General features: G+C 40.0%; 1 protein-coding gene across 1 annotated transcript in view; it reads right to left on the reverse strand.

Moving 5' to 3' along the window:
- The window catches only part of C5H1orf87 (chromosome 5 C1orf87 homolog), a 77,681-nt gene that overhangs the window by 29,054 nt on the left and 33,990 nt on the right, over nucleotides 1-14,637 (reverse strand). Inside the window, 1 exon segment of the mRNA XM_036026189.1 lies at nucleotides 13,474-13,672. Within this exon segment, the coding sequence (XP_035882082.1) occupies nucleotides 13,474-13,672 (199 nt within the window).

A 14,637-nucleotide genomic window follows, 5' to 3' on the forward strand; every position in this document is an offset into this window, starting at 1 on the left:
AGTGTGCCTTTTATATGCAAACCAACCACATCCTTTACTGGAACTCTCATACTTGCCACTGTTTCTCTGCCCTTGTCATCCCAGGACCAAATACCAGATAAATTAGGACAGACCCAGGGTCCAAATTACTCAGTCTAGTCAGTTCTAAACTTGATTACATGCCTTGCCCATTTCATGATGAAGGCTCTTGCCCACATTTCCCCTGTATCCTTTCTGCCTCCTAATAGACCCTGGTGCTTCCCCACATGGCCTATGTGGTATGCTGTGCCCCCTTCTCTTGGGCACAATGAGTAATGACTATTTTTTCAATGGGAATCATCCCTGACCTGTTGGTCAGACAGCACATGAATAATAATAAAATCCAGACTTTAAAAGAGTGACAAAGAGACACTTTTCATTTGTCTGTATGGAAGGGAACAAACAACAAATCTGGGTTTGAAACTTGTAAATATTACTAGGTGTAGAGGAATTGTGTCAGGGAAGCTTAACAGAGAAAAAAAATATCAACATGAAACATACAGAATGGCTAAGAGTTTGCCAGAAGATGAAGGGGCTGGGGAGAGTTCTAGGCACAAGAAAAGCCTTGTAAATAACTGGTGAGAAAGATCATGATGCTTTGTAGAAGTTGCATGTATTTTGACATTATTCACTCTACTATAGTTTTATATCCCTTCCCATACTGGGCAGTAATTATCTGTGTATTAGAGCATCTCTACAAGACAGTAGCTTACTGAGGACTGGAATGGTGTTCTGTTTTCCTATAATTACTGCCTAGCACATTGTTAAAAAATAAAAGATCAATAGTTATTGAATAAATGAATACATGGATGAATGTGGAAAAGAATGAGTGAGTTGAAGACACTGAAGAGTGGAGTGTGTATGGACAGGGGTCAGCAAAAAATAAATTTCAAGTGGTAGAAATTAGTCACATTATATCATTTTACTCCATTAGTCACATTATATCATTTACTCCATAAATAAGAATTGATTTATCACCATGATTATAGCACATTAATGCATTTTAAAATATCAATATTAAAAGGTTATTCTAAAAACAGTTTATTTACCTCTGGCAATATTGAGTTTTGCTCAAGGCCAAAGCGAGCAGCAGATTAGAATAGTACATCAGGGTTCCTAGAAGCAGATTGATTGATAGCTGCTAAGGAAGGACTGCTGACAGTTGTGGAGGAGTAATAGAAATCTCTACCAGAAAATCCTGGCAGTTTAGTGTTATCCTGGGTTATTAAAATCCTTTCAAGGATGAATATTATAATGATGACTCTTGTTCAATAAGAAAGTGATTGTGGGAGAGGGAAGATGGCGGCTTTACTCTAGGCAGTGTTTTTCTCAGCTTCTGTGAAGAGGAGGGAAACTCGCGGATCGGTGGAGAAACAGAGCAAGTGGGCTAGGTTACCGAATCACTTTTGAAAGCAGGACATCAAAAATTATTGCACTCACTGGAAAACCAGATGGTAAGGAGTCTGCTACAGGACAAAAGGGGCCCAGGGATCAATGCGGGGTCTAGGGGTGTGCAGACCCCAGGCCCGCCCAGGGTGCTCCGGGGTCTGCCCCAGGGCCCCCGGGAGAGGGAAGTCGCTGCTCCCTCCCCAGAATACTGGGGGTGAGCAACTCCAGGGGAGAACATGTTGCTAAAAGGAACAGATTGGACAGTTGGACTGGGAAAAAATCGCCCAGGGACTATGAACACCCACCCCGAGGCCTGGGAGGAGTGAGAGACACTAGCCGACAGGACCAGGGGCAGCCTGGAAGGGTGCCCGCAACCCTAGCCCGGTGGAAGTGCAGATTGGTGGAGAGTACAGAACTGGGCCGCACTCCACTTGCGCCTCATAGGGAGGCCTGAATCGCACGCTGCGATCCCAGGAGGGATGTGGCACTTGGTGCGTTCCTACGGTGGTGGCTCAGAGATTTCCAGCCAGCCTGAGGCGGAGAGCAAGGGAAGGCGCCCACACCCAGTCGGAGTGCGATTTGGCGGGGAACACGGAGATGGAAACAGCTTGGCTCGCGCACCATCAGGATGACTGACTGTCGCGTGCTTTGATCCCGGAAGGGTCACGGTGAGGTGCTTAGGGCGATTCTAGACCCCGAATCTCAAAAGTTTGGGGGAGGGGTGTGCCCTTTTACGATCCCCAGGGAGGGTGCAGTGAATCCCAAAATGTAGTGGGTGCCTCCTGAGATCATAGAGCTGGAAACCTGCAGGACCCCAGAGTCCAGAAGAACGTGGAAGTGAGATCCAGAGAGCCAGTGTGTGCGGGAGCGCCCAGGCTACCTGACAGACCAGCTGAGGTCTGGCTGGGAGAGAGAGAAGCATTTCAAAGGTCCCTCAGCCAGCTGAAGCCAGCAAGATCAGAAAAACTGGTCTGGCCAGTTAGAAACCAACAAGAGGTTTTGTTTTGTTTTGTTTTTGTTTGTTTGTTTGTTTTTTGGCTTTGTTTGGTTTCTCTGGCTGTTGTTGGTTGATTGATTTTATCTTGTGTTTTACGTGACATTTTATTTTTCAATTCTTCTTATTTTTATCTCGCAATTCCTTATGTTTCTCTTCCATTCATCCTAATATTATTCTTTCTACTCCAAATTTATCTCTCCTGCACTACATCTTCAGCTTTTCTTCCTTTTTTTTAATCTTGCAAGTTACTGTAAATTTGTATTATCTTTTTCTCACTCTTCCGACATTTTTTATTTTAATAATATTTTGGTATTCTTTTTCTTTCTGTATAATCTTCTTTGCTTGGCTGGTTATACTGTCATTTGATAGGTTCCCCCTGGTATCTCAGTCACAAGGTGTTGATAAGTTACTATCCTTCATCTGTGTTCCATTAATACATCTCTCAAGGTTCTATACTCTTTATTCTTGTTATCTAGACCTCATCGATTCTGCCACAAGACTGTCACTTTACTATTACTGCTAGTAAGACCTGGTCTATACAATTGTAAATGCTTCTCAATACCCCTACCTGATCTCAGCCCACTTTGCAATTTTCTGAACTATACCATTTGGGGGTTGTCTCTATTCTTTTACTCACTACTCCTATATACTAATCTTTAGCCCAACCCTACCTTAGAATCTGACCTCCCACAGCCTCACAGCTTTCTAGATCCAACTAACAATCCTCTCGTCCCCAATAAGAGTCTTACCTTCTTTCCATCCTTTCTAAAACGTGGATAGTGGGGTGGAGGATCATGGTTAACACTATAAGGAGCCAAAGGATAACCCTTCTCTTCTCTACTGGCTGCTAAAGTAAATATCATAGTATACTGTCTTGCTGTTTTAAACCATTTTGCCTTACTCCTCCAACTGATCACAAAAAAGAATAGGGGGAAGCTGTGAGCACCAGGATACATGAAGGAGATTGCACCACTGAATCTCACAAATATTCTACCACAGAAGTTCACACCATAATTAAAGGGAATTAGAACAGATCAAATTAACATACAAGAAGAAAAAAGAAGAAACCCACGAACAATGAGAAAACAAAGAAACAGCCCCCAATTGAAGGGAAACGAGGAAGCCTCAGGAAAAATGCTAAATGAAATAGAGGCAACTCAACTATCAGATAGTGAGTTCAAAACAATGATTACCAGGAAGTTCAATGAACTCACAATGAGCTTTCAGAAATTAGAGGGAAACTACATCAATCTCACTGCAAACTATATAAACATGAAAAAGGAAATAGAAACTCTCAACAAGGGCCAAGAGGAAATGAAGAATACAATTTCTGAACTGAAGAACAGGATTGATGAAGCAGAAGATCGGATTAGTGAGCTGGAGGACAAAGTAGAAAACAGCATCCAGAAAGAGCAAGAAAAGGAAAAGAGGCTCAGAAAGAATGAAGAGGGATTAAGAGAAATGCAAGACAATATGAAATGTAATAATATCCGTATAATAGGGATACCAGAAGGAGAAGAAGAAAAGCAAGGGATTGAAAACCTAGTTGAACAAGTAATGAAGGAGAACTTCCCTAATTTGATGAGAGAAAAAGTCACACAAATCCAGGAAACACAGAGAGTCCCAATCAAGAGGAACCCAAAGAGACCCACCCCAAGGCACATCATAATTAAAATGACAAAATTTCAAGACAAAGAGAGAATCTTAAAGGCAGCAAGGGAGAAAAAGGAAGTAACATACAAGGGAGCCCCAATAAGGCTAACAGCTGACTTCTCAATGGAAACACTTCAAGCCAGAAGAGAATGGCAAGAAATACTCCAGGCAATGAGAACCAGAGGGCTGCAACCAAGGCTACTATATCCAGCAAGGCTCTAGATCAAGATAGAAGGCCAAATAAGAAGCTTCCCAGACAAAAGAAGTCTAAAAGAATACACCTCAACCAAACCAGCTCTGCAAGAGATTCTAAAAGGACTGCTTTAAGGAAGGGAGGGAAAAGAGAGAGAGAGAGAGAGAGGAACACACGTACATAAAAGACAATGAATAAGTACCTATCACTAATAACCTTAAACGTAAATGGATTAAATGCGCCAATCAAAAGACATAGAATAGCTGATTGGATAAGAAAAAGTGACCCACATATCTGCTGTCTACAAGAGACCCACCTCAGGATAAAAGACCTACACAGGCTGAAAGTGAAGGTCTTTGCATGCATCTTCCAAGCAAATGGACAGAAAAAAAAGCTGGGGTAGCAATACTCATATCAGACAAAATAGACTTCCAAAAAAGGTCCATAAAGAGAGATCCAGAAGGTCACTTCATAAGACTCAAGGGAAGAATACATCAAGAAGACATAAATATTATAAATATATATGCACCCAACATAGGAGAACTGAAATACATAAAGAAAATCTTAGAGGACTTCAAGAAAGATATGGACAGCAACACAATTATAGTGGGAGATTTTAACACCCCACTATCAAAAATGGACAGATCTTCTAAACAAAATATCAACAAAGATATTGTGGCATTGAACAATACCCTTGATGAAATGGACTTTACTGATATATACAGAGCCCTCCACCCAAAAGAAGCTAAATATACATTCTTTTCAAATGTACACAGAACATTCTCAAAGATAGACCACATGATAGGACACAAAACAAGCCTCAAGAATTTCAAGAAAATTGAAATCATACCAAGCATTTTCTCAGACCACAAGGGACTGAAGCTAGAAACCAACCCGAAGGAAAAAAACCAAAAACACTCAAAATCATGGAGATTAAATAGCATGCTATTAAACAATGAATGGGTCAAGAATGATATTAGGGAAGAAATCAAAAGGTTTCTGGAAACAAATGAAAACGAACTCACAACAACCCAAAACTTATGGGACACAGCCAAGGCAGTCCTGAGAGGGAAGTTCATAGCAATACAGACCCACCTAAAAAGGTTAGAAACATTCCAAACAAACAACCTAACCCTACATCTACAAGAACTTGAGGAACAACAACAAAGGCAGCTCAGAGCAAACAGAAGGAAGGAAATAACCAAGATCAGAGCAGAATTAAATGACATAGAGACCAAAAGCACAATTCTAAGGATCAATGAATCCAAGAGCTGGTTCTTTGAAAAGATAAACAAAATTGACAAGCCTTTAAGCAGACTCATCAAGAAAAAAAGAGAGAAGACCCAAATAAACACAATCAGAAATGAAAGAGGAGAGATTACAACAGATACCACAGAAATACAAAGGATTGTAAGAAATTACTACAAAGAGCTGTATGCCAAGAAATTTGAAAACCTAGGTGAAATGGACAACTTTCTAGAAAAATATAATCTTCCAAAACTCAATGAAAAAGAAGCAGAAAGCCTGAATAGACCAATAACAACAAAAGAAATTGAAGCAGTAATCAAAAAACTCCCAAGACACAAAAGCCCTGGACCAGGTGGTTTCACAGGAGAATTCTACAAAGCATTTAAGGAAGACCTAACCCCTATCCTTCACAGACTATTCCAAAAAATCCAAAAAGATGGGAGTCTCCCAAACTCTTTTTATGAGGCCAACATCATCCTAATTCCAAAACCAAATAAAGACACAACAAAGAAAGAAAACTTCAGGCCAATATCACTGATGAACATTGACACTAAAATCCTCAACAAAATACTGGCAAACTGCATCCAACAATACATTAAAAAGATCATACACCATGACCAAGTGGGATTCATTCCAGGGATGCAAGGATGGTTCAATATTCGCAAGTCAGTAAATGTAATACATCACATAAACAAAAGCAAAGACTAAAACCACATGATCATATCAATTGATGCAGAAAAAGCATTTGATAAGGTACAGCACCCATTCATGATAAAAACACTCGGCAAAGTGGGAATAGAGGGAGCATTCCTCAACATAATAAAGGACATATATGAGAGACCTTCAGCCAACATCATACTCAATGGCCAAAAATTAAAATCTTTTCCACTAAGATCAGGAACAAGACAAGGCTGCCCACTTTCACCACTTCTATTCAATATAGTACTGGAAGTTTTAGCCACAGCAATCAGACAAAAAAAAGAAATAAAAGGCATTCAAATTGGAAAGGAGGAAACAAAACTGTCACTGTTTGCAGATGACATGATAGTATACATAGAAAATCCTATAGACTCTACCAAAAAAACTGCTTGACCTAATAAATGAATTTGGCAAAACAGCAAGATGCAAAGTCAATATCCAGAAATCAAAGGCATTTCTGTACACCAACAATGAAACAGCAGAAACTGAGATCAAGGAAAAAATCCCATTCGAAATAGCAAAAAGAAAAATAAAATATCTAGGAATAAACCTAGCCAAAGAGGTAAAAGACCTGTATTCAGAAAACTACATAACACTGAAGAAAGAAATCAAGGAAGACACAAACAAATGGAAACATATACCGTGTTCATGGATTGGAAGAATTAATATTATCAAAATGTCCATACTACCCAAAGCAATTTACACATTCAATGCAATACCTATTAAAGTACCAATGGCTTATTTCACAGACATAGAACAAACACTTCAGAAATTTATATGGAAGTATAAACGACCCTGAATAGCTGCTGCAATTTTGAGAAAGAAGAGTAAAGTAGGAGGGATCACAATACCTGAAACTAAACTATACTACAAGGCCACTGTAATCAAAACAGCCTGGTACTGGCATAAAAACAGGCACATAGACCAATGGAACAGAACAGAGAGCCCAGAAATGAGCCCAAGTCTCTATGGTCAATTAATATTTGACAAAGGAGGCAGCAACATAAAAAGGAATAAAAATAGCCTCTTCAACAAATGGTGTTGGGAGAACTGGACAGCCACGTGCAAAAAAATGAAACTTGAGCACCAACTTACACCATATACAAAAATAAATTCAAGGTGGATAAAAGACTTAAATATAAAATGTGACACTATTAAAGTCCTAGAGGAGAACGTAGGTAGGAAAATCTCAGATATTTCACGCAGAAACTTTTTTACTGACGTGTCCCCTAGAGCAAGGGACATAAAGGAAAGAATAAACAAATGGGACCTCATCAAAATTAAAAGCTTCTGCACAGCTAAAGAAAACAGTATCAAAATTAAAAGAGAACCAACTGTATGGGAAAACATATTTGCCAATGATACCTCAGACAAGGGTTTCATCTCCAAAATATATAAAGAACTTACACAACTGCACTCTCAGAAGACAAGGAATCCAATTAAAAAGTGGGCAAAGGACTTGAACAGACACTTCTCCAAGGAGGACATACAGAAAATCCAAAGACACATGAAACGATGTTCAATATCGCTAGCTATAAGAGAGATACAAATTAAAACCACAATGAGATACCACTTCACACCAGACAGAATGGCCATCATAAACAAAGCAACAAACAACAAGTGTTGGAGAAGTTGTGGAGATAAGGGGTCCCTAGTGCACTGCTGGTGGGACTGCAGACTGGTACAACCACTATGGAAAGCAGTATGGAACTTCCTCAGAAAACTAAAAATGGATCTGCCTTTTGGCCCAGCAATTCCACTGCTGGGACTCTATCCTAAGAATACTAAAACACCAATTCAAAAGAACCTATGCATCCCAATGTTCATAGCAGCACAATTTACAATAGCTAGATGCTGGAAGCAACCAAGATGCCCATCAGTAAATGAATGGATCAAAAAACCATGGTACATTTACACAATGGAATTCTATGCAGCAGAAAGAAAGAAGGTGCTCCTACCCTTTGCACCAGCGTGGATGGAGCCGGAAAACATTATGCTTAGAGAAACAAGCCAGGCAGTGAAAGACAAATACCATATGAATCACCTTTAACAGGAACCTAAATAACAAAACAAAGAAACAAGCAAAATATAACCAAAGACACTGAAATAGAGGACAGGCCGACAGTGACCGGAGGGGAGAGAAGAGGGAATTTAAGGGGACAGTGGGAAGGGTTCACAGGAACAAACTTAAAGGACACATGGTCATAAACTAAGGGGAGGGTGGTAATGGGAGGGAAATGGGGAGGGTGGGAGGGGGGACTGGATTGGGAGTAAAAAGGAGAAAACTGTATTTGAACAATGATTAAAATAAAAGAAAAAAAAAAAGAAAAAAAAGAAAGTGATTGTGGACCCAGCAGTCCCACTGCTGGGACTATATCCTAAGAATACTAAAATACCAATTTAAAAGAACCTATGCATCCCAATGTTCATAGCAGCACAATTTACAATAGCTAGATGCTGGAAGCAGCCCAGGTGTCCATCAGTAAATGAGTGGATCAAAAAACTATGGTACATTTACACAATGGAATTCTATGCAGCAGAAAGAAAGAAAGAGCTCCTACCCTTTGCAACAGCATGGATGGAGCTGGAAAGCATTATGATAAGTGAAATAAACCAGGTGGTGAAAGACAAATACCATATGATCTCATCTTTAACAGGAACCTAAACAACAAAACAAAGAAACAAGCAAAATATAGTCAAAGATACTGAAATAGAGGACAGGCTGACAGTGACCAGAGGGGAGAGAAGAGGGAATTTCAGGGGAGAATGGGAAGGATTTACAGGAACAAATTTAAAGGACACATGGACAAAAACTAGGGGAGATGTAATGGGAGGGAAGTGGGGGGGGGATGGGTGAGTGGGCTGGACTGGGAGTAAAAGGCAGAAAACTGTACTTGAACAATGATTAAAATAAGAAAAAAGGAAAAAAAAAGAAAGTGATTGTGTGAAGTTTATTCTGCTTAACAAGGGATTTAAAAAAATCAAATGTAAATAAATTATTTATCTTATTTAGAAAATGGCATATGAAGTACATATTCTTTTCCCCAAAATGCTCCTGGAAAGGGTGGTGCACAGATGCTCTCTCAACTTCCTTTCTTCCCATTTGTGGCTTCTTTTGCATTTTACCCCATCATTGTATTTAAACTGTGTTTACCAAGTCACTAGTAACCTCTATGGTTTAAATTTAATGGATACTTGATACTTTTCAGTTCTAATTATACATGGTCTCTTCACTGCATGAGACAAGGCTGATTTCTTGGCTTTCTTGATCATTCCCACGCCTCTTTTGATTGCTTTTAGTCTCCTTTGTTGGCTTCTTTTTGTCTACTTATTCCTTAACAAGGAGTGCCTTCCTCAGCCTTCCCTTCTCACTTTTCATTATGCCCTTATAATCCTAACTACTCCCATGGCTTCAACTCTGTATGTACTGAAGATTCTTAAATCATTATATGTAGTTTTAATCTCTCAACCAAGATCAACGTGTTTAAAACTGAACTCATCATCCCTTCTATATTCCTTCAAACTTTTCTGTTTCCTATCTCACAGAACGGCACCCCTATCCACCAAGTTGCCAAAGCCAGAAACTCGGGAATCATTTTTGATTCTTCCTAATTGGGGGCCCACATCCAATTAGTCATCATGACCTGCTTTTCTACTTCCTTAATATCCCCTCCCTCCTGTCACTGCCCTGGCTGAAGCCCTCCTAATTTCTTGCTTGAGTTACTGGACCAGCCTTCTAAAGGGTCTCTCGGCCTCTAATTCTCCATATTCTACTAGAGTGCTCTTTTTAAATTCCAAATTTGATCACATCATTCACTTGTTTAATATCCTTTGATGATTCCTCTGTGCCTTCAGGATAAAATTCACACTTCATAGGAACTTCATAAATTAGCTCCTACTTGCCATTCTAGCATCAGCTTGAGCAGCATCTCCCACCATCCCCAGCCACCGTACACTCACTGCATTCTGCCCCTATGAATGACTTCCAGTTCCTGGACTTAACCATGCTCTCTCTCATTTCAGGGCCATTTCTCATTGCTGCTTTTACCTAGAACACTGTTCTGATATTTTTTCCTCTGCTCCTTCCCCCCAGTTCTCTGACAAATTCACCTACCCTATAAGATTCAGTATTTGCATCTTCTCCTCTGAAAAATTGTTGGGCTAGGCTAGGTTGGTGTTTCTTGTCTGTGTTCATAATTACTGCTATCGCTTCATTTGTTATACAGAAATGTGATAACATGTTAAAAGGTTGTGTTTCCCCTGAGCTCCTGAGATTATAATAGTCTGTTTTCTCAGCCTTATCACAGTTCCCAAAACACACTGAGTGAACAACATGTTGAATGCAGGCATAGGATAAACATGCCATATTGATCAGAAAGATGACTGTTGAGCTGGAAAAAAGGAAGCAGAAATAATCTTATAGTTTTAGGGCAAAGTATACTGATATAGAAACAACCAAATACAAAAGAGGAGCTGACAAACTAGAAGTCTTTTACAGTCCTGGTTACCAGGTACACTAGTGTCATAGCTGGAGTCTTGGAACAAACCTCACATTCACAAACCCCAGGTTTCCTCAGTAATGAGACTCCCTGTTGATGATAAGGAGGAATTTGCATGAAAATGAAGCAGAGTAATAGAAGTTCAGCCGCCTGTGTTCTAGCTAGCTCCTTCTGGGAGGAAGGTCTGGGACTAGTTTGGGATATAGAATGGAAAGAGAATGAGTCCAAGAGATGAAGAATACATATTATGTACAAAAAGGGTTAAAGTGAGCCTTGTGCTTGGAAGCTTCTTAGGTTCTACAGACCTATTAAATCTACTTGGGTAATGATTGGTAATGTTAAAAAACAGGTGCTGAGGGATCCACGGTGCCTCAGCAATCCTTCCAGAAGCCACCTTTGCATCAAAGACATGCTAGAGGAACAGGATGAGTGAGTTCATAGAATGAGGATGACAGATAATTGATGTGTTTTCATTCTGTTCTTTTCCACTGATTTGAATGACAAGGCCGATATATTATCCTTCAAGACTGCATTTATTTATCTTAGAAGCTAAAGATTATTTGTGAACCCTCTGAAATATTGGCTTTGAAGATGTGCCTCAGTCCCCGACTTCTGTCCAACACAGTGTGCATGATATTTTACAAGAAACTGAAGGAGGTCCATGGTTCTTTGTACTGCACCCCAAAGAGATTTGGTACTAGTCAAAAAGAAAACCCCTTCTAACTCAGATGGCCCTGCTCAGGCTACTCTGAAGTCCTGTGTCCAAGAGCAAGGATGCTGGGCTGGAACTGCTGCTGCTTGTATCCACTGTCCCTTGGGCCTCAATTTGTCTCACATTCTGGAGGAACAGAATTGTATTTTACATGCCTCCCAGAACTGTAATATACTTTGAGTGAGTTCCAGATGTCTTAAGAGATGCCAGATGGCTCACAAGAGGCAGACCAGCTTTCAGGAAAATGTGTCCCATTTCCTTGGAAATGAACCACAAATTTAAGCTTTTGGGGCCAGCCGTAGGGGGAGAATGTCAAGGCCTGCTCTGATAGCCAGTGCTCTGATATCACACAGTGTGCTAAGTGCTTTCACACACTTAAGTTGTTTAACAACAGAGGACACAGATATTTGGAACCCAGCTTTTCCAGATGAAAAATCTGAGACTCAAAGGATTTAAGGAAATTGACTTTGATTTTCAAGTCATTTATGTTCCATTCTGTCAGTATTATCTGCAAACATTCGGGCTTCACTGATGGTGCTATGTAGTTTCCAATAACAAACAATTGATGCTTCTTAATCTATTCCTACTGATTTCATCCTGAATATAAAAATGCCTATTTAGGACGTGTGGAATCTCCTGTAGAGTTCTGTCTCTTTTTCCAGTAAAACATGCCTGCAGGTGTAATAAACACACACACACACACACACACACACACACACACTATCATGAGCTTTGCTTTTGCATGCTTAGCTAACTCTATAAATGAAAGCACAGAGAAAGTTACTTCTGTGCTAGAATAAGAACCCACTTTTAGCATATTGTGTCCTTGCTTCCTTAGTAACTAACCATCATTTGTTCTTTTTTTAAAAAGATTTAATTTATTTATTTTTAGAGAGGGGAAGGGAGGAACAAAGAGAGGGAGAGCAACATCAGTGTGTGGTTGCCTCTCAAGTGCCCCCTACTGGGGACCTGGCCTGCAACCCAGGCATGTGCCCTGACTGGGAATTGAACTGGCAACCCTTTAGTTCACAGGCCAGTGCTCATTCCACTGAGCCACGCCAGCTGGGGTCATCACTTGTTCTTTTAAATTCTCTGATTCTGAATTCTGATTCTAACCCCTATTTACCTAGATGAAAAGTATTTTTCAATCTTTCCAGTGAGACTTACTCCTCTTCCTTCCCTGTAATTTTTATTTCCTTCTACTCCTATGGAATTCTACCTTTTGTGTCCTGAGCTCAGTGGAATCTTCCAGATATTTCCTGCCTAATGGTGTTCCATTTCTGGCTCTTAATTTCCAGTTTGTCTCTGCACTTTGAATCCTGCCTCTGCCATTTGCTAGCTGAGGCCCTGGGGTGACTCAACTGGCCTCTCTGAGACTTAGTTTTTAAAATTTATTAAGTGGGTATTATAACAACTACTTAGATTTTGTAGTTATTTTGTAAATGTTAGATGAGATGATATAAGTAAAGCATTTAGCACAGTACTTAGTGAGACCTCAGGAAAGCTTGGTGGTGATGAGTTGTTAATAGAATTATAGTATTAGTGGTAATTATTATTTTGCCTATATCCTGGGTAGCCTCCTGATGGGTTTGTGGTTCCGGATCTCCTTCCATGAAACACATCAGCCCTGTTAATTAATGTTCCAAAAAGAGGATGCTCCTCTCTATCAGCAATATATGACATCAGTCCCTATAGTCTGATGTACCTAAGGAATGGAATGCCACATACTGACCTCATGGAAGCTGGGAGAAGATGTGAGAAATGAACATTTGGCCTCAGCAAAAATATTTATTTTTTACTCTGTAATATTATTTGAGTATTTTCATATTCTATATTGTTAACATGAAACATAGCTCCATGTAAGTAATTCCTGCAGCAATTCTGCACATTTATCAGTTCTGTTTTTAGTTTGTTTTTCTCCTCCCTGGCACAGAAAACAAACAAAAAAACTGTCTAATTAATCTACAGGAAGAACCCAGAGCATAACTCTGGCTTCTTACTGTAGACCCAATACTCTGAGGTAGACTTTTAGAGAGGAACAGATCTGAAATCTAATTTTGGTTACCTTGGGTGGGGGCAGGTAGCTGGAGAATGAGTAATCTTCTTTTCAAAGGCTCAGATTAAGGTTGAGGTTGCCATTGGTTGTCCTTAGTGCAATCTTTAAGATCTCCAACAGGCTCCTGCTCAGTTCTGACTGTGAGCTGGAGTCTTGAGGGGCAGTACTGCTTGGAGGGGCAGGGGAAAGTCTGTGAAAAGATGATCCACTCAAAGCTGCTGTGTGTTTTCATATTATAGCCCTCACCTCTGTTTTACACTGGGGACCAGAGGATGCGCCCAGTATGGCCTTTTCAATCTTGGCATCCTGGTCATGGAACTGCATGTGGTGATTTCATAGATTAACTCAAGTCTCTTCCATTCTCATGAGCACGACACTAGAGGAACCAACAAATTTGACTAGAATATAGCCCCAAATTTGTAATCTACTCCCTCTTTTTGCCAGGTTGAGAGAAAAAAAATTTAGAAGTGTTTACAGTAGTTTACTTTACCTGCTTGATCTTATTTTTTTTCAAGCCCAGATATTCAAATTTCCAAACTGTGCATTGTTACAAGCAAAGCAAAGCAAAGCAGATCCTAGGGAGCCTATATAGGAAGAAATCTAGAACCAGGTGAACTTTTTGCATTATCCTTGACTCTGCTATTTGTATCTAGAAAACCCAGAAAAGTATGGGAGTAATTATTTATTTATCAGGTGGCATTCAAATGTATGTAATTAATCAAATGGTTTATCTAACTGACTTTTATTATTTTACAGAACAGGTGAAAGTAGCAGAGTGATGAAGTGTCATTTATGAAACTAGCCTGAGATGTTTACTTATTTAGTGCTCAAAGGTTTGTATCCTTCCAGATCTGGCCAAACTATTTTCTCTGCAGTGAAGCTTTTCCTAATTTCCATAGTCTCAGCTTAAGTGCCACTTTCCTAGGGAGACATTCTCTGACGTCCCCCAACCCCTACTCATGCAAGTTAGTTTCCTTCCAGTGGTGTGCTGGTAAATCTTTACCAACCAGCTCCTCAAGACAAAAGACCTGATTTGGAGCATTACTGATTTTCACGGTGTGAATACTCCCACCTGGCTGATTTAAAGCTACCAATATGTTGCACCTGAATGAGGAGTTGGGACCTGATGCACACAGTAGGCCCACAGGATGCTCCAGCACCTCCTGCTTGATA

The sequence above is a fragment of the Phyllostomus discolor genome, chromosome 5 (assembly GCF_004126475.2).
Source record: "Phyllostomus discolor isolate MPI-MPIP mPhyDis1 chromosome 5, mPhyDis1.pri.v3, whole genome shotgun sequence".
Taxonomy (NCBI): domain Eukaryota; kingdom Metazoa; phylum Chordata; class Mammalia; order Chiroptera; family Phyllostomidae; genus Phyllostomus; species Phyllostomus discolor.